Below are 24,885 nucleotides of genomic sequence, written 5' to 3'. Positions count from 1 at the left end.
AGTCGGGAGAAATAGGGACAAGTTGGTCGCCATGGCCACGTGTTCTCGGGTGTTGCACACCCACACAACACATCACGATGGCTTTACGTCTCGCGCTGGTGAAAATGTAGCATACCCCCCCCCCCCCCCCCCCCCTCAACATCTTCAACGAGAAAACTAGTACAGTACTGCAGTGCTGGTGCCAAAGGCTGCGCCACCAACGGCGCGGATGAAGACATCTGTGATGGATCGGAAGTGACACAGAAGGCGGATTACAGACAACACGAATGGTTTCGGTCACGCTTAGATGAAAAGTGCGCTTTGAGCTCAAGTGGAAGAAGCTTTTCAAGCTTTTATGGTGCGACCAAGCATATTTGGTAACCCGCATTTGCCACTTGGTCCTGTGAGGGTCAGCCTCATTTTAGGAAGAACTAGGATGCTAATCTTTTTTTCGTGTGTGTGTGTGTGTGTGTGTGTGTGTAGGCTATTTAAAGCATTTTATCTGAATAATAAAGGACAAATACATGAATGAATAAATAAGTAAAAAAAAAATAAAAACATTATATAAATAAATAAATACATTAATGAATGAATAAATGAATACATAAATAAATAGATAAATAAATAAATAAATAAATAAAATTGTAATAAACAAACATGTATAAATAGATAGATAAATAAATAAATACACAAATAAACAAACAAAAAAAAAATCACTCCATAAGTAAATAAATAAATAAATAAATAAATAAATAAAATTGTAATAAATAAACATGTATAAATAGATAGATAGATAGATAAATAAATACACAAATAAACAAACAAAAAAATCACTCCATGAGTAAATAAATAAATACATTAAAAAAATTAAAAATACAGTCAATAAACAAATGGATCAATAGATACATAAGTAAACAAATGAACAAAAAACTAACCACTAATGTTACCATTTTACTTATGGTTTTATTGTTATGTGCTTTGTTTTATTGTTTTTATTGTAAAGTGTCCTTGGGTGTTTTGAAAGGCGCTTGAAATAAAATGTATTATTATTTATTTTTAAATAAATAAATAAATGAATACACAAAAAAATACACTAACAAATAAATACATAAAATTGTAATAAATCAACACATGGATAAATAGATCGATAAATAAATACACAAATAAACATAAACAATTAATAAATAAATGGATAAAAATTGTAATGAATAAACAAAAGGATAAATAAATACACAAAAAACAAAAAAAAATCACTCCATAAGTAAATAAACGAATACATAAATATATAATGTAGTCAATAAACAAATGGATCAATAGATAAATAAGTGAACAAATAAACAAAAAACAAACCACTAAATAAATACATAAATAAATAAATAAATAAATAAATAAAACACTAACTAATAAATAAATAAATAAACAAATAAATAAATAAAATTGTAATAAATAAACCCATGGATAAATAGATCGATAAATAAATACACAAATAAACATAAACAATAAATAAATGGATAAAAATTGTAATAAATAAACAAAAGGATAAATAAATACACAAATAAACAAAAATAAATAAATAAATCACTCCATAAGTAAATAAACAAATAAATAAATACATAAATACACTCCATAAGTAAACAAGTAAATAACTAACTAAATATGGGGTGTCTCTGAAGTTTTCTTCAACTCAAGACAATATTGCAAAAAAAATATTATAATACAATAATTTGGGAGTCTCGCCAAAGGAAACATCAAGTGATTCATTTGAGGTGTAAGTTCAAACTTCTCTCAAGCACATCAGATGGATCCCTCCATCCATCCATCCATCCATCCATCCATCCATCCATCCATCCATCCATCCATCCATCCATCCATCCATTTTGCGTCGGCGATCGGGTGATGTTTTGCGTGACATCACAACGCAGCCACGCCATCGCGCCTTTGCTATTTTTCCCATGCCGAATGGGTCTATTTTTAAACGCAATGGGAGGAGGGGGGGATAGGGGAGAGGGGGGGGGGCTACTCAGTTCTGTGATGCGCCGTCGAGTGAGATGACACACTCGGTCACTCTCAGGAAGAGATAGCTTGGACTACACCCCCCCCCCCCCTCCATCACCCATCTTTTTTTTTTTTTTTTTGCTTTTTGCGTCGATGCAAATGTTGCGTCTTTGCGCATGAGCCAGTTGGGAAGCACATTCTTGGGGACCATGAGACCGTGGAGTCCTCCCACGGCGAGGTTGGGTTAACCCCCCCCCCCCCCCTGAGGAGGAGGCGGTAGGGGGGCACCATGCGCGGCGCGGACGCGGACGCGGCGTGCGCCGCCTTTCTACTAGCGATCATGGCGGTGTCGCTGCTATCCAACCTTCTGGTCTTGATCTGCTTGGCGCACAACGCCGAGATCCGCAAGGAAGCCCCCGCCGTCTTCATCCTCAACTTGACCTTGTGCAACCTGTTGCAAAGCGTCTCCAACATGCCCCTCACCCTAACGGGGCTCCTGGCGGCGGCCGGGCGGCAACGCGTAGGGGGCGCCGTGTGTCAGACGGCGGGCTTCCTGGATACTTTCCTCACCGCCAACTCCATGCTGACCATGGCGGCGCTCAGTATCGATCGCTGGGTGGCGGTGGTCTTCCCGCTTAGTTACCGCTCCAGGGTGAGGCGCCGGGACGCGGCGGCGGCGGTGGGGTACGCTTGGGCGCACTCGCTGTGCTTCTCCGCCGTGGCTTCTTGGCGCTCGTGGCTGGGCTACCATCAGCTGTACGCGTCGTGCACGCTGAGAGGGGCCGGGGTCAAGGGGGGCGCGCTGCAGTTCTCGCTGTTCACCGTGGCCCTGCACGGGTTCAGCTTCCTGTTGGCGTTGGCGGCCATGTGCGTGACTTACTTGAAGGTGTTGCGGGTGGCGAGGTTCCACTGCAAGCGCATCGACGTGATCACCATGCAGACGTTGCTGCTGCTCGTCGATATTCATCCCAGGTGAATATTGCGGGACTTCTTACTTCCTCTCTTTTGGCGCGAAGGAGGGGAAAGGTCATAAGTCATTCATAGGAAGCAAAATTGTACTTTGAAAGTCAAATACTTTGAAAAGATACCTTCATATTCCAAACGAAACGTGACTATGCACCTAAACTAAGTCAAAACATGCGGTCATGTATGGATTTACTTATTCATTAATTGTATAATTTTTAGTATTATTTATTTGTAGATATTTTTTTCTTCTATTTATTTATGTATTATTTGTTTATTTATTGTGTAATTTTTTTTGACCAATATTTAATTTTACACACACACATTTATTTATACCATTTCCATTTAATTATGTATTTATTCTAGAATGTTTTATTTTTACTTTTATATATGTACTTGATTGTTAAATTATTGTTTTTTGTTGATTAAAATGTATTTATTTATGTCTTTATTTATTTATTTATAACATTTCCATTTATGGATGTATTTATTGTAGAATGTTTTATTTTTAATTTTATATATGTATATTGTTGTTACATTAATGTTTTTTGTTGATTAGAATTATTAAATATTTTTTGTTGTAGATTATTTTTTAAATATTTTTATGATATATATTTTTTTTTATATATTATTTTAAAATGTTTTTAATACATATAAATACACATACATATGCATACATATACCAACATATACATGTGTGTATATGTATATGTATATGTATCTGTATATTTTTTGTTGATTAAAATTACTTTTTATTTTGTATATATTAATTTTGTATGATATATATTTTTAATAGCTTTTGTCTTACATATATATATATATATATATATATATATATATATATATATATATATATATATATATATATATATATATATATATATATATATATATATACACGCCAAAGAAAATACTTCAAAATGCATATTTCTCTACAGCCTTTCGGATACCTGATGTCACCCGTTGACATTTTCCCATCATGCTTTGCTTCATCACCCCAAATTCCCTCCGCAGCGTTCGCCAGAAGTGCCTGGACGAGCAAAAGCAAAGGAGGCGACGGTCCACCAACAAGATCAGCACGTTCATCGGGACTTTTGTGCTTTGTTTCACTCCGTACGTCATCACCAGGTAAAATTCACACATAAATACAGTGAGACCTCAACTTACAAACACCTCAACTTACAAACTTTTCGTCTTACAAACATCAAATTTATGAAAATTAAACCTTATAATAAGCACTATTTTCATAATACACACCCACCACGGCTGGCGGAGTGATCTTCGGCGGAAGCACACGACCGAACAGCACCACAGACGCCACCAGAGGTTAAGTTACTAACAGTCCTTATGGAAGGTGACTCTCCTTCCATAAGCCATCAACAACCATCAAAAAGGTAAATAAAACTTTATTTTCCAGCACAGTTTATTTCTTTAATTACAGTCCTCATGTAATGCGCCTCTCTTTCCAAACAGCAATTCCCTTTGTCCTTCGACCTCCAACGCCATTCCATCAAGCCATAAATGACCATCACAAATGTAAATAAAGTGACTTTATGATACAATGCAGTGTATTTCTTTCATTACAATACAAAAGCACATTTATTATACATAGAATAAGGTATGTTGTGTGTAGTTTTAAGGCTTATTTAGTTGAAAAGCATATTTTAGGGAAACCCGGGAACGGATTATTCCCATTTTAATGGTTTCCTATTGGAATTTTTTTTTTGAGATACACACTTTTCACCTTACACACTCTGTCTGGGAACCTTTTAAGTTCGTAAGTTGAGGTCTCACTGTACATCAAATCTAAATTAGAGGTGTTGCACAATCACAAAAGGACTATATGACCCTCTTGTGCAGTGTATTTTTTTATAAATGAAATGTATTATTATTACTATTATATTTATGCAATTCACTGCCATTCCCCAATTTATTTCTTGAAAAGCATGACATGGAGCACCATTCCCGAATTTGTTCGGGTTATTTTTATTTTTATTTTTTTTGCGGGGGTGGGATGTGCCGATAAAGCGCTGGTCAGACCTCTGCCCATGATTTTCCCTTCCACCAGCGGGTAGCATTTGTCTTTTGTCCATGTTAGCGCTTTGTTCCAGCTTCAGCTGTTTATAAATCAATATGTCTGTATTGTATTGTATTTTGTACAACCACTCCCATTTCAAGCTGAGATAACTCCACACCCATGTCATTTAGGAATTAACTATTTTTTTCTGATGAGAGAAAAAAAGTCTAAAGTTTCTTACGCTGGATTGAATATTTATGTCGTCCTAAACCTGAGTATTTTCTGGGCACTGGAATTCGAGTGACAAAAACCCTGGCACTTTGGCACCGGAAACATGTTGAAAGATGTCGGATTGGGATGGAAATAGCCGCGTCGATGTAATTAAGGCGACAGATTAGCGAGCAAACAATGCATTTTCCTGTTCGGTTTGGCTTGAACGCAATCGGCGGCTTGACATTTGGAGACGTTGTGGTGACATTTCAACGGAATGTTCGCCACGGGGAGCCTTTTCCACTCTAATTAAATTCCTGGCATTGTTGGAAATATCAACATTCTATATCGATACGCGGTTATGCTACTTCAATTGATTTTTTTTTGCTCTCTGTACTTGATTTTATTTGCTTGCTTATATTACATATGACAAATACATATTACATATACATTATAATAATTAATAATATTAGATAAATTGGCGTTTTCGTGTTTATTATGTTCGTTAAAGTCATTATAAGTGCCTTGCATGCTGGGTCCCAGAGGACAATAATTTCATCTGTGCTGCATGTCATGCATATTAGCATATTTGACAATAAAGCTGACTTTGACTTGTGACATATACATAGAGGGCAATACATTAATAAATAATAATTAATAATAATGACTGTTATTGTGGTTCACATGGTCCAATTTGATATTTTCGTTTGGACTTTAGCAAGCATCATGGCACTTAACATGCTTGATTTGCTTTCGCGGGCCGAATAAAATGATGTGGTGGGCCAGATTTGGCCCGCAGGCCTTCACTTTGACACCGGTTCTGTAAAATGACGAGGAAGTTGGCAATTATGTTTCGGAATATCTAGTTTGAGGTCAATTTAGTCATTTTCACAGTTATTGTGGATTAATTGGCACAATTTGAAATTTTGGTTCGGACTTTAGCGAGCATCATGGCACTCGACATGCTTGATTTGCTTTCGCGGGCCGAATGAAATGATGTTGGGGACCAGATTTGACCCCCGGGCCTTCACATTGTCACCAGTGCTGTAAAATGACAAGGAAGTTGGCAATTATGTTTCGGATTATGTAGTTTGAGGTCAATTTAGTCATTTCAAAGTAAAAAATAATGACTGTTTTTATGGTTGCGATACGACAATTAGAAATGTTGGTTCATCATGACATTTAACATGCTTGACTTGCTTTCGCGGGCTGAATAAAATGACATAACGAGCCAGATTTGGCCGCCGGGCCTTGACTTGGACACCTGTGGTCTAAATGGTCAAAATATTTGTCCGTTTGATTAATTGTGACAAAAAAAAATGTATAATTTACCATCAATTGGCGACTATTCATTTTTTTTTTTATCACATTTTAATCAAATTTAATTTCTCTTTCGTGACAGATTGGTCGAGCTCTTCTCCCCAGAGCACATCAACGCTCACTGGGGGGCGCTATCCAAATGTTTGGTGTACGGCAAAGCGGCCAGCGACCCTTTCGTCTATTCGCTGCTCCGTCACCAGTACAGGAAAACCTGCAGCCTATTGGCTCGTAAGATCCTCGGAAGGAGCCAGCGGGAATCCTTTTCCGCCGTTTTGAAAGGCAACGCCAGGAGGGATCGAGATGACCAGCTCAGCGCCAACGCGACTAATGATCACGGCCAAGCGCCTGATAGCAAATCATCTCTTGGCGAGTGAAGCGGAGGCTCCCTTTGCTAGAAATAGTTTGCTGTGGTGGCCATTTTACCCGTTTTGAGACAAACCACCATTTTGAGTCATCAGTGAAACTCCATGTTGCTGGAATACAGAAGTACTTGGACAGCAAACAAATGACAAAAAAAGACGCTACCGTTAGCGTAGCTCGTTGTCAGGTTTGTAGCGCTAGCTTTCAAACGGGGGTCATGAACCGTTTTAACTCATTCACTGCCAGATGATGTGAAAAAGCATAATATTTTTTTTTGTAGCATCAAATTAGCATTAGCATCTTTTTGCTAATTTGTAAATGTGACACCATTGGTTGCAGCTTTTATCCGGGGGACTCATTCATTGCCAGACGATGTGCAAAAAATGTGTCCACTCCAGTGCCAGGGTTTTTGTCATTGTCATTTGGAGCCACAGAATATTGTGTTTTAGGACTACGTAAACATTCAATTTAGCGTAACAAACCTTAGATTCTTTTCTTTCATCCGAAAAAATAATACAGATAACAGCCGACTTACGACCGAGTTCCGTCAAGCTAGCTATCGGTTTTGGTTATCTATTAGCGATCTACTAGCTAGCTAGCTAGCTTTCTATCTGTGTATTTAATAGTGATATTCAGTGTATTCGCTAAAACATGTCATTCATTGAAGTTGCCTTTTATAATGCGGTGCACCTTATGTATGGAAAAGGCTTAAATATGTAATCCATGGAAGGTGCGTTTTATATTACAGAAAATATGGTGATTAAAATCAAAACACTGCCATTAACTATTGCAGGAGCTCCGTTTGGGACCTTCATTGCCCCCCCCCCCCCGCCACCAAAAAAAACCCCATTGGTAGATATTTTTTGAGTAGGGAAATGTTCCCTTTTTGTCCTTGACGATAATGTTCACGACACCAAAGTGCACGAATAACACCTTGAGTGCCCCACGTTGATGATGAAAGAAAAGAACTAATGAACAGTGGTTCCCACCCACTGCCTCTGCTGATGTGGCAGCAAGACAAAGACTTTTAATAAGCCGACCAGTTAAAAATGTTCATGATTGCAGGGTGTGAAAAGAAGAGGAAAAAAAACAATAAGAGATTCTACACCACTCGTCATTATCCCCGATGAACTTCTACTTCTCTTGAAAATGAAGTCATGCTGATATTTCAACATGATGACATTATAATAATAATACATTTCATTTATAAGCACCTTTCAAAATTTTCAAGGTCTCTTTACAGTCATAGGATAAGTTTCTCTGTGGGTGAGTGTCACGGTTTGCGAGGTGGTGATGGCGGGTGCGGATCCCAAAAAGCAGGCAGGAGTGATTAGGAGATTGTTTGACAAATTGTCTTAAAATAAAGTCAGCAGGAACAAAATGTAAAACATCAAAATCATCTGAATGGAAAAAATACAAAGTAGCAAAAGAAGACCAAAAGTAAAAGTCCGCCAAGGTTAAACAAACACATACACAACGCATGCAGCAAACAAGCAGCAAACAATGAACCGACACCGGATGGTCGTGCCGGGTGTCCTTTTAAGTGTCAGTGATTAAACGACCAGCACCTGCGAGGCTGCAGGCAGGGCTGACGTCGCTACCCGCTGGTCGCCAATCTGATCGGGACGACCTGCACCTGTGCAGGTGCAGGCGGGGCCGACAGCGCCCCCCGTTGGTCGCCAACCAGATCATGACACCTTTAGAATGAAAAATATGTGAGGTCCTCACTTGTCAAAAATGTCCTCACTACGTATGGTATAAAACATTAGTGGTCCTCACAAAACTAGTCATACAAACACACACACACACATAACTGCACCGTATCATTTGCGATAACGGCAAATCGTGGGAATGTCTAATGTCACCGTATTCCCAATGCCGTATCCCCCCGGCCCCCCAACCCCATTATACCCCCTCTCTCCCAGGAAACAGGCATCACTGCTCATAATAACAAGAATCAGGACACAATGTCTATTTTTGTCGTGGAATGCTCGACTTGTTTCTTGCTTCTGGCACTCCAACTTTTCTAGAGGTGGAGGGAGTTCCCCGCAAGCATTCATTTGCCCCCAGATGAAAAATATCTCTATAAAATGGTCTGAATTCAAATTCAAATGCACTTGTGTCTCTGACAGTTACTCACATAAGTAATAAGTGCACTCTTACCCCCAAATTAATAAATAGAAAAAAGTAAATACAAGATGATATTGTAAACAAATAAATATACAAAAATTAAATAGAGAGATCGCAATAGAGATAGCAATAGATAGCGAGGGAGATAGCGACAGAGATAGCGATAGAGATAGCAATAGTGACAGAGATAGCGACAGAGATAGCGACAGAGTTAGCGATAGAGATTAGCGATAGAGATAGCATAGAGATAGATTGAGATACATAGTGACAGTGATAGCGACAGAGATAGCAATAGAGATAGAGATAGCAATAGTGACAGAGATAGCGACAGAGTTAGCGATAGAGATTAGCGATAGAGATAGCATAGAGATAGATTGAGATACATAGTGACAGAGATAGCGACAGAGATAGCGATAGCAATAGAGATAGCGACTGAGATAGCAATAGAGATAGCGACAGAGATAGCGACAGAGTTAGCGATCGAGATTAGCGATAGAGATAGCATAGAGATAGATTGAGATACATAGTGACAGAGATAGCGACAGAGATAGCGACAGAGTTAGCGATAGAGATTAGCGATAGAGATAGCATAGAGATAGCGATAGCGACAGAGATAGTGACAGACTTAACGATAGAGATAGAGATACATCGTGACAGAGATAGCGACAGAGATAGCGATAGCAATAGAGATAGCGACTGAGATAGCGATAGAGATAGCCATAGAGATAGCAATAGCGACAGAGATAGAGATAGCGACAGAGTTAACGATAGAGATAGCAATAGAGATAGCGATAGAGATAGTGATAGAGAAAGCGATAGTGATAGAGCTAGCTAGATAGCTAGTTATGACATTAATCTATCTTGCTTGATACATACAGATAGCAAAATACATAGTTAGCTAGATAGATACCTAGCTAGATCGCTAGATAGACAGATAGCTAGATAACTAGATCGATAGATAGTACATTTAGCTATCTAGCTAGCTAGCTAAATCGATAGACAGATAGTGTGATTGAGTTTGATTTGCTTGTCTACCCAATCCCTTTTCCCCTTTTTGAAATGATATATCCACCCGGCAACACATTTCTTGATACATTTTTAATAAATATTTTTGATGTACAAATCATTCAAGAGTGTTTGTTGCAAGACGTTTTCTTGTAACTCTATGATATGCCCCCCTTCGTCCCCACTTAATTCCTCCCTCTTGCGAGTGTTCTTAGAAACGCCGCCGCTTGTCATGCAGTTAGCACGCCTGAAGGAACGGCTGGCACAAGACGCAGGATTCACAAAGATGTCCCCCCGCCCTCATTAAAAAGACATCGCATGCAGACCTCCCACTCATTCTGACATCAAATCAAAGGATGTAACCCCCCGCCCGCCGCCATCTTTGGCCTGGTGTAAATAAGTCTATAAGGCAGCCTGTCGTCTTTGCCGCAAATCAAAACGAGGCAGTGTGACATGCAATCTGACTTGATAGCCACCTTTTCCATTACGATTCTGTCAAAAAAAGCCATGTGAGATAAAAAAATAAAAACAAAAAATAGGTGTTAGGAATTGGGGTAAAAAAAAAACAACACCCTGATAGCGATCGGACAAATGATAACCGAGGAGGATCACAACTTTAAGAAAGACAGATTTTTAAATCCTCTAAGGGCCACACAGAATTTAGGGAAAAACGATGCTTGTTCGTAGGGATGGGACGTATGGAAAATGCTGACATCAACCACTGATGCTAAAGGCAGTTAGCGGTAGTTAGCGCTACAATGTAAACCTCTGCATCAGAAAAAAAAATTGCCAGTGTGTATCTTAACTATGTAGAGCGCCATTCCCAAATTTGTTCAGGTTTTGTGTGGTTTTTTTTCATGCTTGGGTGCCGATAAAGCGCTGGTCAGACCTCTGGCAATGTTTTTCCCCTTCCAAAAGCCAGCAGCATTTCCCGTTTTTCCCCATCTTAGCGCTTTGTGACAGCTTCCAGCTGTTGTTAATGCGCTACATCTGCAGCTATTTAGCTAGCTAGCGTTTAGCTATCTGGCTAGCTAGCTATTAGCTATCTATTATTGATAGTTGATGTTGATTATGTCGTGGGTCATTCTTACCTGCATGTAAAAATCCACACAAAACCGTCTAATAATAGGTAACATCAGCAGCTATCTCGCTAGCTGTCTGCCTAGCTAGTTGGCTATCTAGCTATCTAGATAGCTTTCTATCTATTTGAGTTATTCCGGGTTGAGTGAACGCTGGCGCGTGTGGCACCAAATAGATAGAAAAGCTAGCTAGCTAGCTAATAAAAATAATAATACATTGTATTAATAAGCGCCTTTTTAAACTCTCAAGGACATAGCTAATAGCCACCTAGCTAGCTTTCTATCTATTTGGGTTATTCCGGGTTGAGTGAACGCTGGTGTGTGTGGCGCCAAATAGATAGAAAAGATAGCTAGCTAATAATAATAATAATAATAATAATAATACATTTCATTTATAAGTGCCTTTCAAAACTCTCAAGGACACTTTACAGTCACAGGATATTTTTTTCCGTGGGTGAGCAGATAGAAAGATAGCTAGCTAGCTAATAGATAGCTAGTCAGAAAAGCTAGCCAGATAACCAGACAGCTAATGGATAGCTAGCGAGATAACTAGCTAGATAGCTAGCAAGATAGCTAGCCAGAGCGCCACCCAGCTAGCCAGATAGTTAATAGATAGCAAATAGCTAGCTAGGTAGCATATGAGCCAAATTGCTAACAAAACAGCGCTATCGGCGACAAGTGACACTATCAAGGTTTCATTCAGTGAATAACATTGAGCAAAACGCAACAATACAACATGAGCCGATTATCAGAGAACCAATCAGGGGGGAAGGATTGGGAATCTATGGCCACAAAACGGCCACTCACTCAGATATTGTTTCACTCGGCCAGAAAGCTCTCAGCTTAGCCGAAATCCATCAGGATGTTTGATTAGAAGACACCTCGGCGGTGAATGAGGAGGTCAAAGTAAAAAAGAAAAAAAAAAAAAAAAGAAATCGAGCCTGCAAGCCGCTTTCAAAAGGAGGAATTACTAATCAGCGGGAGGGCTGTCTCATGCCCGCTCAATGTCCCGCACATAAAAGGACATCAATAAGTACTTAAAGGACAAACGACACCCTTTTTTTTGTTTCCAAACTGATATCAGAAAAACATTTTACAGCATCTAAAATAGCCAAAACACGCGGGCTGATATTTGTAGTCAAATGCAAAACACCAATAAAAAGTGTCCCAAAACTGCCACAAAATGAGCTCGGAATTGGGCAGATTCAGAAAGTCCCGCCCCCTTGTTTGTGACGTCACGCCAGGATACTCCTTCACAAACTGCCTTGCTCCAGAATCAAAACAATGGCTTTAGATTCGGAGAAGATGCTTTCTTGTTCCTCATCCAGTTATGAATATGATTCAAACAGTTCTGAAGAGGAAAGCATACATGTTTGCCATCAATTCAAGAAGTCCTTCCGTATCAATTCGAGCCGTATGGACTCCAATGTAGCTCCCAGAAAATGCACAATATGGCGCCCAAGCTCCATTGGAAATGGGCTGATTCGTCTGCTTGGAATTTGTGTCAACTAGTATCAAATAGTAGTCTCGGTGCAACACGCAACGATTCACTGTGGCGTTATTTATGTATGTATGTATGTCCTTCTAATTTCGCAATCAACACGGTGTTTTCAGACGAAAAAAAATACCCAAAATGCATTGTGTGTCGCTTTCTCAGTCGGGGGCGTTCCCTCCGTGACGTCACTTCAGGCATCGTCAAAACAAAAATTCCTGAATATTCTGCGCGAGTCTTAAAACGTCAAATATAGCTATACGCGGTGGAATCTTTGTAAAATGCGCTCATTAGAAGTCATTTGAAGTGATTTTACAAATTATGGACGCAACTTGGTGTCGGTTGTCCTTTAAAGGCAGTAAAATACTCAGAAGTGCCACAAGAGGGAAGCAAAATGCAAATTTTCTTTGAATCGGCACAAGGATCATTATAAATCAGGTACAGTAACCCCAAAGAATGCAGGTTGGTAACTTCTGGTCTAAATGAAGCTCCTCCCTCGCCCGGTGAGTGCTGCTGTTTTGGTTAGCGAGACAGCTTGAAAATTAGACGATGATGACCGGTGCAACTGTTTCTCCACAAGTGTCGACATTATCACCCCATTGCACATTTTGACAACCTTTAAGGCGGACATGTTGTCAATATAAACCAGCGACGGCGATAGAACTTCCACCGTGGTGGAAAATGTACACTGTACGAACGTTAATGGTGCGAGACAGGAAATGGGGGTGTTTGAACTCGTCTGACTCTTATGTTCTTCGTTTCCGAACCTTTCACGAAGCACTCAAGTCCATTATTTTCATCTCCTAACTGATCAGTCGAGATAATTGGGGGAAATTAGTCGCGTGCTACCTGACTGCGGATCGCCTTCAAATCATCCGCTGCCCTCCATTCCGCCTTGTTGGATTTAATTGCGCTTCATGCATCATTGCCACTCTCACCGGGATCAACATTCGGGACACCTTTGTGTGGTTTATGAGGGGGAGGAGGTCACTGACATGTCGGAAAAGCCAGTTTATTTATTTATTTACTTATCTAGCTGGCTAGCTATTAGCTGTCTAGCTCACTGGCTGTTAGCTGTTGGCTATCTGGCTATCAGTTATTTTTTTAGCTATCCATATTTAAAAGTTTCATGCCATTGTATGCTTAGTCAACATGTGTGACTGGAATACACAATTGAAGCACAGACAACCTGGGGTCAATCAGAGGTCAACAGATACAGCTTGTTAAACTGTCCTCTTCATTTAGGAGATCTGACCTTGGACAGAATTTAGAACTCCTTTATCACAGAAGTAATTTACGACTTGAAACTCCTTCACAGAAAGAGCTCATTAGCCAGGTTACAAATTTATCAGTTCATGGAAGAGACAATGTTTTACAGCTGTTCGCGCTCATAACGTTGCAGGGGTGTGGTATTCAAATCAAGAAAACTGTGTTTTACTAATGTATCACTTTAATTTGCATATTCTCTCAATAAGTAGCTTGGCAGAGGGCTGCAGGATTCAGCCGTCTGTCATGAATGGCTACGTCTCCTGCCGGCAGTAAAAAGACAATCCTTCTGGGTTCGAGTCTTTGTCCACAGTGTCCGATCGAACATCTCTGCAATTACTGGAGGCTGTTTTGTTTGTGTGTCCAAGATGAGCGCATTTTGAAGTCATGTGCGAGAGCAGCATCACTACCTGTAGCGTGTGAGTGGGATGCAGTCCAACCTGATGTACGTTGACAGCAAAATCAAAATTTTACAGTCACAGAAGTTTTTCTGTGGGTGAGCAGTGGCAGCCATACGCGCCAGCGTTCACTCAACCCGGAAGTAACTCAAATAGATATAAAGCTAGCTAGCTAATAGATAGCCAATAATAATAATAATGAACATGATAATGATAATAATAAAAATAATACATTGTATTTATAAGCGCCTTTCAAAACTCTCAAGAACATAGCTAAATCATAGCTAGCTATATAGCTAGCCAGTTAGATAGCTATATCGCTAATGGATAGCTAGATAGCTAATAAATGACTCTCTGTGTCCTTGTGTTGTCATGTTATTTGTTATTTCGTTCTTTGTTTTTGTTTTTAGAGTGGCCGCCTTTCCAGCAGCTCCTGTATTTTGTTTTTCTACTTCTTTCTTTCCTTTTCTCTTCCTTTCATAACTTTGCTGCTGTGAAATGTAAATGTCTCCACTGCGAGACGAATAAAGGTACCATTCCAATACGATCCAATCCAAAATAGACTTTATATTTGTTTCTTTTGTACAAATGTTTAATAGTTTTCTTCATTCTGAAATGATGAAAAACAACGTAGAAAACAATCTTTGGCCATACGATAAGTAAGTCACACTTACCATAGTTGTGGTTTCGGGTCATTTACTAAAGTGAGTACTTATTGTCCTGTTTTCCACCCGAATATTCGTACATTTCCTGAAGCATCGACAAACAATAAAAAAATAAATAACACATTTAAAACACACACACACACACACACACATCAATCCAAAATGTCTTTTTTCAACGATAGCCAGTCAGTCATGTGTCATTCCACAGGAAGTCCTGGTTGTCCAGCACGCTGGCCAATTTACCGTTGAACGCTTGGTGGAATTCCCACAGGAGGTTCCGAGTGGACGGCAACATGGGGCCCAAACTCCTGTCAGCCTCGCGGCGGGTATTGAGCAACGGCCGCTTGGTCAGAGCCGCCTCTGCTTGCACGGATAAAGGACCTGACCACAACGGTAAACGTATTCAAGTATCATGGAGGATGGCAAATAATGACTTTGACTTTTGAATTATGCGTGTATGTATTTTAATTCTCACAGAGAGGACACTCAAACTGGATTAATAACATGTACACTTAAAAAAAAAAAGAGAGAAAATATATATATATGTCGCGAGAGAAAGAGAGAGAGAGAGACTCTGACCCCAAAAAAAAATTAACAAACAAACAAATAAATAAATCAGTACATCAAGAAATAGAAAACAGTAAATACAATATTTTATTTTAAACAAATAAATACATAGACAGAAATTAAATAAATAAATTGAATATAGACAGATAGATAGCTAGCTCACTTGCTACCTAGCGAGCCAGTTCGCTAGATAGCTCGGTAGCTTTCTGGATAGCTAGATAGCTCGCTAGCTAGATAGCCAGACAGACAGCAAGATAGGTAGGTAGGTAGGTAGGTAGGTAGGTAGGTAGGTAGGTAGGTAGGTAGGTAGGTAGGTAGGTAGGTAGGTAGGTAGGTAGGTAGGTAGGTAGGTAGGTAGGTAGGTAGGTAGGTAGGTAGGTAGGTAGGTAGGTAGGTAGGTAGGTAGGTAGGTAGGTAGGTAGGTAGGTAGGTAGGTAGGTAGGTAGGTAGGTAGGTAGGTAGGTAGGTAGGTAGGTAGGTAGGTAGGTAGGTAGGTAGGTAGGTAGGTAGATAGATAGATAGATAGATAGATAGATAGATAGATAGATAGATAGATAGATAGATAGATAGATAGATAGATAGATAGATAGATAGATAGATAGATAGATAGATAGATAGATAGATAGATAGATAGATAGATAGATATTTTTTTTTTAAACTGTAAACAACTCTCATTACATACCTACATTCAGAAAGTGGAACACTTTCTCAATGGTCCCTTGAAGGTTTGCGGCGTAGTCCTCCAACCGCAGAACCAGAATCTGATCCTGATGGAACACCGTCAGCCAGTCCAGCAGGAAGACGATATACATGCCCAGAGTCAGCCTGACCTGCATGGGAAGAAAAAAATCATCTAAAATGTGATGATGATGATGATGATGATGATGATGATGATGATGATGATGATGATGATGATGATGCTTTTTGGGAGTGTGCAAATCTTAAGCCTCCAGTTGCACTGACGGATCACAGACGCCAGAGGGAGACATAGTGCAGATATCATAATCTGCTTTTGAATTACAATTAAAAACACTATTAGTGGTACAGTATAAGGCTTTGCTGGACTCCATTTCAAAAAGTTGTTTTCATTTTGCAAAATTCTTCTGGCTTTATTTCCTTAAAGAACTCTGGGCAGGGCTGAACACCAGTTCCCGTATTTTCCGGTGTATACCCAAAAGTCTTCATTTTCTTCAAAAGATGACCTTGCGCCTTATACGCCTTATATGTCAAGTCATATTGAGCCACAACAGGTCTCACAACTACTGTCAGCAGCCACTGACTCAATCCCCTAAGTAGAAGTCGTAATAATAATAATAATAATAATAATAATAATAATAATAATAATAATAATAATAATAATAATAATAATAACAGTGTTTGAAATAGTGTCTGCCCTGTGTGTGTGTGTACAACTTTTACGTCGGGCGTACAACTTTCAAAACATCTCGGCCCGGGTGGCCGACAACTTCTTCAAGAAAAAAAAAAAAATCAAATCAAACGTTTGTTTCATTCAATCAAGCAAACCGCTACAGGCAAACCGCATGGACTCCTCTTTCTTAGCGGCTTTCAAAATTCTCAAGTACACTTTTCAGTCAAAGTGTAGTCCGAAGCACGAAACAGGCTTCTGATTGGCTGCCGGTGCCGAGTATGCAAATTGTCAAACAGGCTTCTGATTGGCTGCGGGTACTAATTTGCATACTCAGCACCGGCAGCGAATCAGAAGCCTGTTTCGTGCTTCGGACTACACCTTGACTGAAAAGTGTTCTCGAGAGTTTTGAAAGGCGCTTAGAAAGAGGAGTCCACGTGGCTTTGAGCAGACAATGCAATGCAAATATTGCGCACCATGATGACAAACGACAACTGGAGCAAAATATTCAGCAAGGGATATTTACCATAAATTAAGCAAAGGAGCATTTGTGGTAGGTACTTCCTTAATTTAAAAAAATCCTTATACTTCCCAACATTTTTCTTTATTTTTTTTTTTTTTGCGATTAGTCGTCTTATTGTGTTTCAAGTTGTGAAAAATGAGGCAGGCAACTTTATGGCCGGGCAGGCAACTTTTCAGAGTTGTCTGCCTGGGTGTCCGCTAACTTTTTGTCATGAGTTTCAGACACTGCTTATACATCGGAAAATACGATAATCAGCCAATGAATTGGTGATGGGAATTTCATTCAATTTACATAAAAAAAATGTGAAATGAAAGTTGCTGACTGGCATGGAGTTGGAGAGGCCGGTGCTGTAGACGCAATATCGAAGCGACCTCTCCGATACGCAGGACTGGAAAAGCTGCACAGACTCGACCACCTTCTGATGGAAATCCTCGGCTGATTTGTTAGCCGTCTTGAAGTACAAGTAATCCGAGTACAACCTGAGGATGGAAAGGAATTGAAAGTAAGTATTTGTCACCCAAAATGTGCCGCGGTTATTTACCTCTCGGCGGGGTCTCGGAGTATAACGATGATTTTGGAGTCGGGTTGCACCGTGTGGATGAAGTCCTGGGCCAGGAAGGGCGGCTCGGTCTCCTCCTTGTCGCCGTGGAGATAACTCCACGCTTGGTTGTCCCACATTGTCGATGCGCTGGCTTCACCTTTTGGATTACATTGGATTAGTCTAGGAGAATTTAACATTTTACAGCAGCAAAAGTGATGAAAAAGGAAGAAGAAAGAAAGAAAAGAAGTAGAAAAATAAAATAGAGGAGCTGCTGTAAAGGCAGTCGCTCTCGCTGCGCCATCTTGAAGTCAAAAGAACCAAAAAAATCAATCATCAATCAGTCATTCAATCTTACGCACTCTCTGCACCCTCTTTGTTGCATGAAGCAGTTCTACATAAAAGAGGAGAGGATCAAAGCGTCCTTTTAACCAGTGGATCAGGGACGTCATAGTGGAATGTGCACGTCTGCTACATGCTAAATGTTGAAAACAAACACGAAGCTGTAGCATCCATGGACGAAAATACATTGTCTCACATTTCCTGTCACCACGTAAATCCGCTTCAATTCCAAGCCGCGGCAGTCACTCGGAACGTTTGAAATGCACAAGCGCCATCGGATATTTTATTTTACTTCTTTACGAAGGCTATTTGGAGCTAAAATGAAGGTCTCAATCGTGTTGGATTGGATGTACCCGTATTCGTCTCGCAGTGGAGCCATTTACATTTCACAGCAGCAAAGTTATGAAAGGAAGAGGACAGGAAAGAAAGAAGTAGAAAAACAAAATACAGGAGCTGCTGGAAAGGCAGCACAAATAACCCGCACAAGCCATCTGTACACTTGATGCAAAAAGCTATCAACCCAGCGAAACAGACTACAATTGATGAGGAACTAGGTACAATTATGGCAGAGAAAGCACCTACAAGGGTGCAAGATGGTGAAAGAAGAAGGCTACGTTCCTCATCAAGTGTTTAATGCCGATGAAACCGGCCACTCCATTCCATCAAGCCATCAACGACCATCACAAAGGGCAATAAAACAATTTCATTATACAGTACAGTTTATTTCTTTAATAATAATACCATAGCACATTTATTATACAGAAAATAAGGTATATTTTGTGTAGTTTTAAGGCTCAGAAAATAGAAAATTATGTTTTATGGGCACCTGGGAACGGATTATTCTCAATTTAATGGTTTCCTATGGGAAATTAATTTTTGGGATACACACCTTTCACCTTCCACACTCTGTCTGGGAACCAATTCAGTTAGTAAGCCAAGGTATCACTGTATATAATTTTCCAAATCTGTTTTCAATGATTCGGGATATGTTTTTCTGGAATTCAAAATGAATATCCTTAGAAGCATTATCAAGAGGATAAAATCATTTTTATTGACTCTAAACTTGGACCATTTTTGAGTCAACCCGACGCGAACGCACGGAACATTCGATTGCAAAGCGAGTTGTTCCACTGCAACCACAAACGATTGGCAATTTGAATATGATTGTATTTCCATCTGCTTGCATTTGGGCCTCTTGAAAGGGGAAAGAAAGACAGTTCAAAACGTCAGCGTAACCTGAGAATCGTAAACGGAGAACTTTCACATGTGTTCACCTGTTATGAGCCGCGAGAGGCGGCGGCGTTCTCCGGGGGAATTTCCAGCGCTTGATCCTTGGATGTTGTACGAAGCCAAGTCAAACAGGTCCAGGTAATGTTCCACTGGGAAATTTTCCTGGAAGCCATCTTTGAAGCGGATGTAACCTAGCATTAAAAAAAAAAAAACAACTCAATAGGCTGACCGATTGAAAGCATTACAAAAAATAAGAACAATAAGAAACAAAAATTCAGTCTCTGCACTTTTATAATCATAAATGGCATTTCTAAGCGCCTTTCAAAACTCTCAAGGTCACTTTACAGTTACGGGATCGGTTTTTCTGCAGATGAGCGGCGGCAGCCACATGCGCCAGCGTTCAATCAACCCGGAATAACTCAAATAGTTAGGAAGTTAGCTAGATAGCTAGCTAATAGATAACTAATAGATAGCTAGCTAGCTTTTTAGATAGCAAATAGATAGCTATCTCGGTAGCCAGCAGGTTAGCTAGATAGCAAATAGATAGCAAATAGATAGCTAGCGAGGTAGCCAGCTAGCTAGTTAGATAGCAAATAGGTATTTAAACAGCTTCTTCCCCGGTCGCCATTAACGCTCTAAACAATAACTCAAATCTTTAATCACCACTCCTCAAAAAACAACAAAAAAAAACAATTGCGCAATTAAAATCGCTTTGTGAAGTCCAAACAGTGCCACGGCTCCTTAATAATACAATAATACAAACTTTTGTTTATAGTGATAACTGGGCTTACGAACGCTTTAGCTAACGAACTTTTCGCTTTACGAACATTAAATTCGCGAGAATATAATCTTGGCATACAAACTAGTTTTCGGGAAACACAAGGAGCACCACAATGGCTGGCGGACTAGTTTTGGTCACCACCTTTCTTTGAGTGCAGACGTGGTTTGTTATCAAGTGGAGTACTTTTGCTGTAATGGGACCGAAAAAGACCCCACCACAGGCTAGTGTGAAGCCGTCACGTCATGGTGGTATGCTAAGTCGACCATTGCTACGTGGGGCTAAGGGTGTTTTTGTGTTGTCTAAGCAACGGTCTCAGGGAATAGATGAGGTTGAAAAACTTGCAGCGAGCAGGGGACAGTGTGAGTGAGGGCATTATCGCCGAGAAAGAACGGCAACTTCACTCGGATATCATCAAGAGGCAACGACCATCACAAAGGGAAATAAAACGACTTTATGATACAATACAGTTTATTTGTTTCATTACAATACAATAACACATTTATTATACATAAAATAAGGTATATTTTGTGTAGTTTAAAGGCTTATTTAGTCGAAAATCATGTTTTATGGGGACCTGGAAACAGATTATTGTCATTTTAATGGTTTCCTATGGGAAATTAATGTTTGGAAGACTCACTTTTCGCCTTAAACACACTATCTGGGAACCAATGAAGTTTGTAAACTGAGGTATCACCGTAATTGTTTCCTCACCAAATCGCTTCCTGGTCCACCAGTGCGGCTCCTTCATGATGTTGAACTTGACATCGGGATGTAAGAGCAGCCGGTGGAACAAATCTGTGGTGCCGCACTTGGGCTGCCCGATGATGTAGAAATACGGCAGGCAGCGCAGTCGGCGCTGGCGATGGCGGAAGGCGGACGCCAGGCGCTCGCACACCATTTTGAAGTTCTTGGATCGGATCGCGAACAGGTTGCCCGCGTATGGATCTCGGAGCTTTTCGGTCGGAAGATCTTCGTACCAGCACGGGCTCTTGACGTCTGGCAGGAAGTGACGCGGGACGGCAGAGAATAACTGTGGACAGTAGGAAGGGAGTATTGAATCACGTTAGCATACCGCCATGACTGCCGGGAATCTGATTGTTACATAACATGTAACATAAATGTTACATGTTGTGTTGTTACATAAAAGCTAGCTAGCTAGATAGATAGCTAGCTAGCTATATAGTGGCTGTCTAGCTGGCTATCTCACTGGCTATATATTAGCTCTCTAGCTAGCCGTTCGCTATCTATCTGGCTAGCTATCTAACTGGCTAGCTATTGGCTATATATTAGCTAGCTTTCTATGAGTTACTTCCGGGTTGAGTGAACGCGTGTGGTTGCTGCTGCTCACCCACAGAAAAATTTCTCCTGTGACTGTAAAGTGACCTTGAGAGTTTTGAAAGGCGCTTAGAAATGAAATGTATTATTATTATTATTATTATTATTATTATTATTATTATTATTAAATAGATATACTTTCAAACGTCATCAATAAATCAGAGAAAGATGATCAAATATTACTGTAAAGTGTCCATGAGAGTTTTGAAAGCTTGAATATAAATTATTATTATATGTAATAATAATTATTATTATTATTATTATTATTATTATTTGAATTTATTAATTTAATGTAATTTATTTATTAATTTTAGTTTATTATAATTAAAATAATTATTTTTATAATTATTATTATTATTATAATTATTATATGATGATGATGATGATGATGATTATTAGTTCATTTCCCAACCAAAAAACTCACGCGAGTGTCCGTCCCAATGATGTCCTTCTCATCCGGAACCCTCCGTGGTGGATATTCCAGTTTGGATCGGATGATCCTGGTCAACAACTTCATGTCTACGATCGCTGTGGTATTGATGGAGAGGTCGACATTTTTAAAGTGATACGGCGAGGGCGTCAACAGGAGTCCTTTCTGACCCCACGTCAGGACGTAGGAAGCCATGACGAGGAAGCTCAGCGTCAGACCAAACAGGAAGAACACCGCTTGGACTTTGGAGAAGGTCCACAGGTTCACACGGGACCACTTCCAAAACACATTCCCGTGGAAGTGGAAATAAGCCTTGGTGGCTGTTTCCCCATCATGCTCAACGGCAGTTGAAGCGTGGGGGTCCGACTGAGAGCTTCTGCCATGCTTGGACCCCAACATGCTGACATGAAGCAGGCATGTGGCAGGAGAAGCTCATCGATACGCTCACGTCTTCTGCAAACAATAAAGCAGTTGTTCAAGCAACGTAAAAAGATCATTTTAACTCATTCACTGCCAGACGTGCAAATAGGTGTCCGCTCCAGTGCCAGGGTTTTTGTCATTGTTGTCACTCGAATTCCACGACCCACAGATTATTCAGTTTATAAAAATAAAAATAAAAATAAAAATAAAATAAAAATCGCAAAAGTAAAAGTAAAAATAAAACAAACAACAACAACAACAACAACAAAAAAAAATAATAATAATACATTTCATTTCTAAGCACCTTTCAAAACTCTCAAGGACACTTTACAGTCACAGGATAACAACTTTTTTTTTGTGCGGGTGAGCAGCGGCAGCCATTCGCGCCAGTGTTCACTCTATTTGGAATAATAGTTACTCTCCCACGGTTGGGGGGTCGTTGGGTGTCGCGCGTGTGGTCGTTTCAACTTAAAAGACGAGCTGTCGAGGTCAAAATAACAGTCACGCCGTAATTCGACACTGAAAACAAAAACGGGAATTCTCGGCGGACTTTGTTTTTGTTAACTTCACGAGGATCATCGCCGAGCACGTGAATGAACACGCTTAGCATATTGACACAGGTGGAGAAGCGCCGCTAGCGATAAAAACGAAAAGAAAAGAAAGCGGCAATTATAATAGCGCTTCCTTACAAGCAGCGGACACAGACGTGTACAAGAGCCAAAACATTTTCACGATACACGATTTTTTTCTTTAGCCTTCCGTCATCGTGTAGCTGACGAATGTTGGACCCCGGCCCGGAAAACATGACATCGCGTAGCATGCTAGCATTGACATCAAATCACGTATTGGGCAATCAGTTAAGAAAACAAGAGCACGTCATGCACATGCTCTCATGAAAAACAAAATGGGGGAAAGAGAGGCTGGGAAGCTAACGTAAAGATTGCTTTGCCTGCACTTTATCGGATAAATGGTTCACAATCGGTGAAAATAAGCTAAAGCTTTGGGGGAATTGTTTATTTTTATTTTTTTCAGCGCCTGTAATGGGCAGCATTTTCACATCCCCGCTTTGTTCAGCGGAAAGGTTGCGATGAGAGGATGTGGATCTGCCGCGGCTTGGAATTGAAGTGGATTTACGTTGGATAGGAGACAATCTCATTTCGTTGATGGATGCTACAGCTTCGTTTTTGTTTTCAACATTTAGCATGTAGCAGACGTGCACATTCCATCATGACGTCCCTGATCCACTGGTGAAAAGGATGCTTTGATCCTCTCCTATTTCATCTAGCAAGTGCTGAAGAATGAATGACTGTCTTTGTGTTGCCATATTATTTACGTGTTTTTGTTCATTGGACTTCAAGATGGCATATGTGGAACTGTCGCGGCTTGGAATTGAAGCGGATTTACGTGGGAAAATGCTACAGCTTCGTGTTTGCTTTCAAAACGTATCTTGTAGCAGATTCCACCATTACGTCCCTGATCCACTGGTGAAAAGGATGCTTTGATCCTCTCCTTGTTCATCTAGAACATCTAGAACAGCCACGAGAGTGGCTGCCTACACAGCAGCTCCTGTAGTTTGTTTTTCTATTTCTTTCTTTCCTTTCGTCTTCCTTTCATCACGTTGCTGCTGTGAAATGTAAATCTTTACACTGTGAGACTAATAAATGCTAATCCAATCCAATTTTTAACTAGTGCCTTGACACCAATTTATGGTATCTATAGCAAGTTAGAAGGCGTTAAATAGTTCTGGACGGCTACCATTTCAGAATCAGAATCAGAATCAGAATCAGAATACCTTTATTCGTCCCGCAATGGGGAAATTTGCTACGCTAACAAAAACAAAAGGTGAAACGTTAGCAAGCTACCAAAAATGGGAACAGTTAAACGTTAGCAAAGCACGGCAGGAACTTTGAGCAACCTCGAAGAGATTGTCGTAGGCCACAGTTTGTGATGAGTGATGTCAGCTTTGGTTCGGGCTTGTTTTAATAAAGTCGGTACAAGTGCCAACAGGCAGACTGAGTGAGAAAAAGAAGACAAAAAATAAAGCATGCGTTCCAATAAAACAGCTCAGAGCTCTCTTCGGGCTTATTGGGGATGCTCGAGGGGAGTTAAATAAACTACCTCATGTGATCCTACCAGGGAAGCCTTGTGATTTTGTTTTGTTTTGTTTTGTTCAAGGGAACTTTAGCATTACGTTTTGAATTTAACTGACTAAGCATCTACAGTGATACCTTGGCTTACAAACTTAATTGGTTCCCAGACAGAGTGTGTAAAGCAAAAAGTGTGTATCCCAAAAATTAATTTCCCATAGGAAATCATTAAAATGAGAATAATCCGTTCCCAGGTTCCCATAAAACAAAATTTTCTAATTTTCTAAGCCTTAAAACTACACAAAATATACCTTATTTTGTGTATAATAAATGTGCTATAGTATTATGATTAAATAAATAAACTGTACTGTGTAATAACGTTGTTTT

At 39.9% G+C, this 24,885-nt stretch overlaps 2 protein-coding genes across 4 annotated transcripts in view; one reads left to right on the top strand and one right to left on the bottom strand.

The window, feature by feature from the left end:
• The first annotated feature begins 2,103 nt into the window (after positions 1-2,103).
• LOC148889714 (G protein-coupled receptor 26-like) lies at positions 2,104-7,639 on the top strand. The gene is made up of 3 exons (XM_089012023.1): positions 2,104-2,946; positions 3,952-4,065; positions 6,567-7,639. Exons 1-3 carry the CDS (start codon positions 2,264-2,266, stop codon positions 6,856-6,858), a joined length of 1,089 nt encoding a protein of 362 aa, XP_088868149.1. The 5' UTR covers positions 2,104-2,263; the 3' UTR covers positions 6,859-7,639.
• A 6,125-nt stretch (positions 7,640-13,764) lies between these two features.
• Positions 13,765-24,885, bottom strand: part of LOC148889713 (carbohydrate sulfotransferase 15-like) — a 17,055-nt gene continuing 5,934 nt past the window's right edge. The window contains exons 2-8 of one of the 3 annotated variants that reach the window (XM_089011930.1): positions 21,986-22,444; positions 20,938-21,256; positions 19,490-19,636; positions 17,877-18,033; positions 17,658-17,814; positions 16,129-16,276; positions 13,765-15,260 (exon numbers count right to left, since the gene is read on the bottom strand). In XM_089011930.1, coding sequence (XP_088868056.1) covers positions 15,070-15,260; positions 16,129-16,276; positions 17,658-17,814; positions 17,877-18,033; positions 19,490-19,636; positions 20,938-21,256; positions 21,986-22,390 — 1,524 coding nt within the window. In that variant the 5' untranslated portion in view covers positions 22,391-22,444 and the 3' untranslated portion in view covers positions 13,765-15,069. The remainder of the gene's footprint in view (positions 15,261-16,128; positions 16,277-17,657; positions 17,815-17,876; positions 18,034-19,489; positions 19,637-20,937; positions 21,257-21,985; positions 22,445-24,885) is intronic. The other 2 variants (XM_089011931.1, XM_089011933.1) reach the window with 2 other exon arrangements.

This window comes from Hippocampus bargibanti, linkage group LG13 (assembly GCF_051943395.1).
Source record: "Hippocampus bargibanti isolate YZ-2025 linkage group LG13, ASM5194339v1, whole genome shotgun sequence".
NCBI classification, from domain to species: domain Eukaryota; kingdom Metazoa; phylum Chordata; class Actinopteri; order Syngnathiformes; family Syngnathidae; genus Hippocampus; species Hippocampus bargibanti.
The sequence above is the reverse complement of the archived record's forward strand: the minus strand, read 5'-3'. Positions and strand labels throughout refer to the sequence as shown.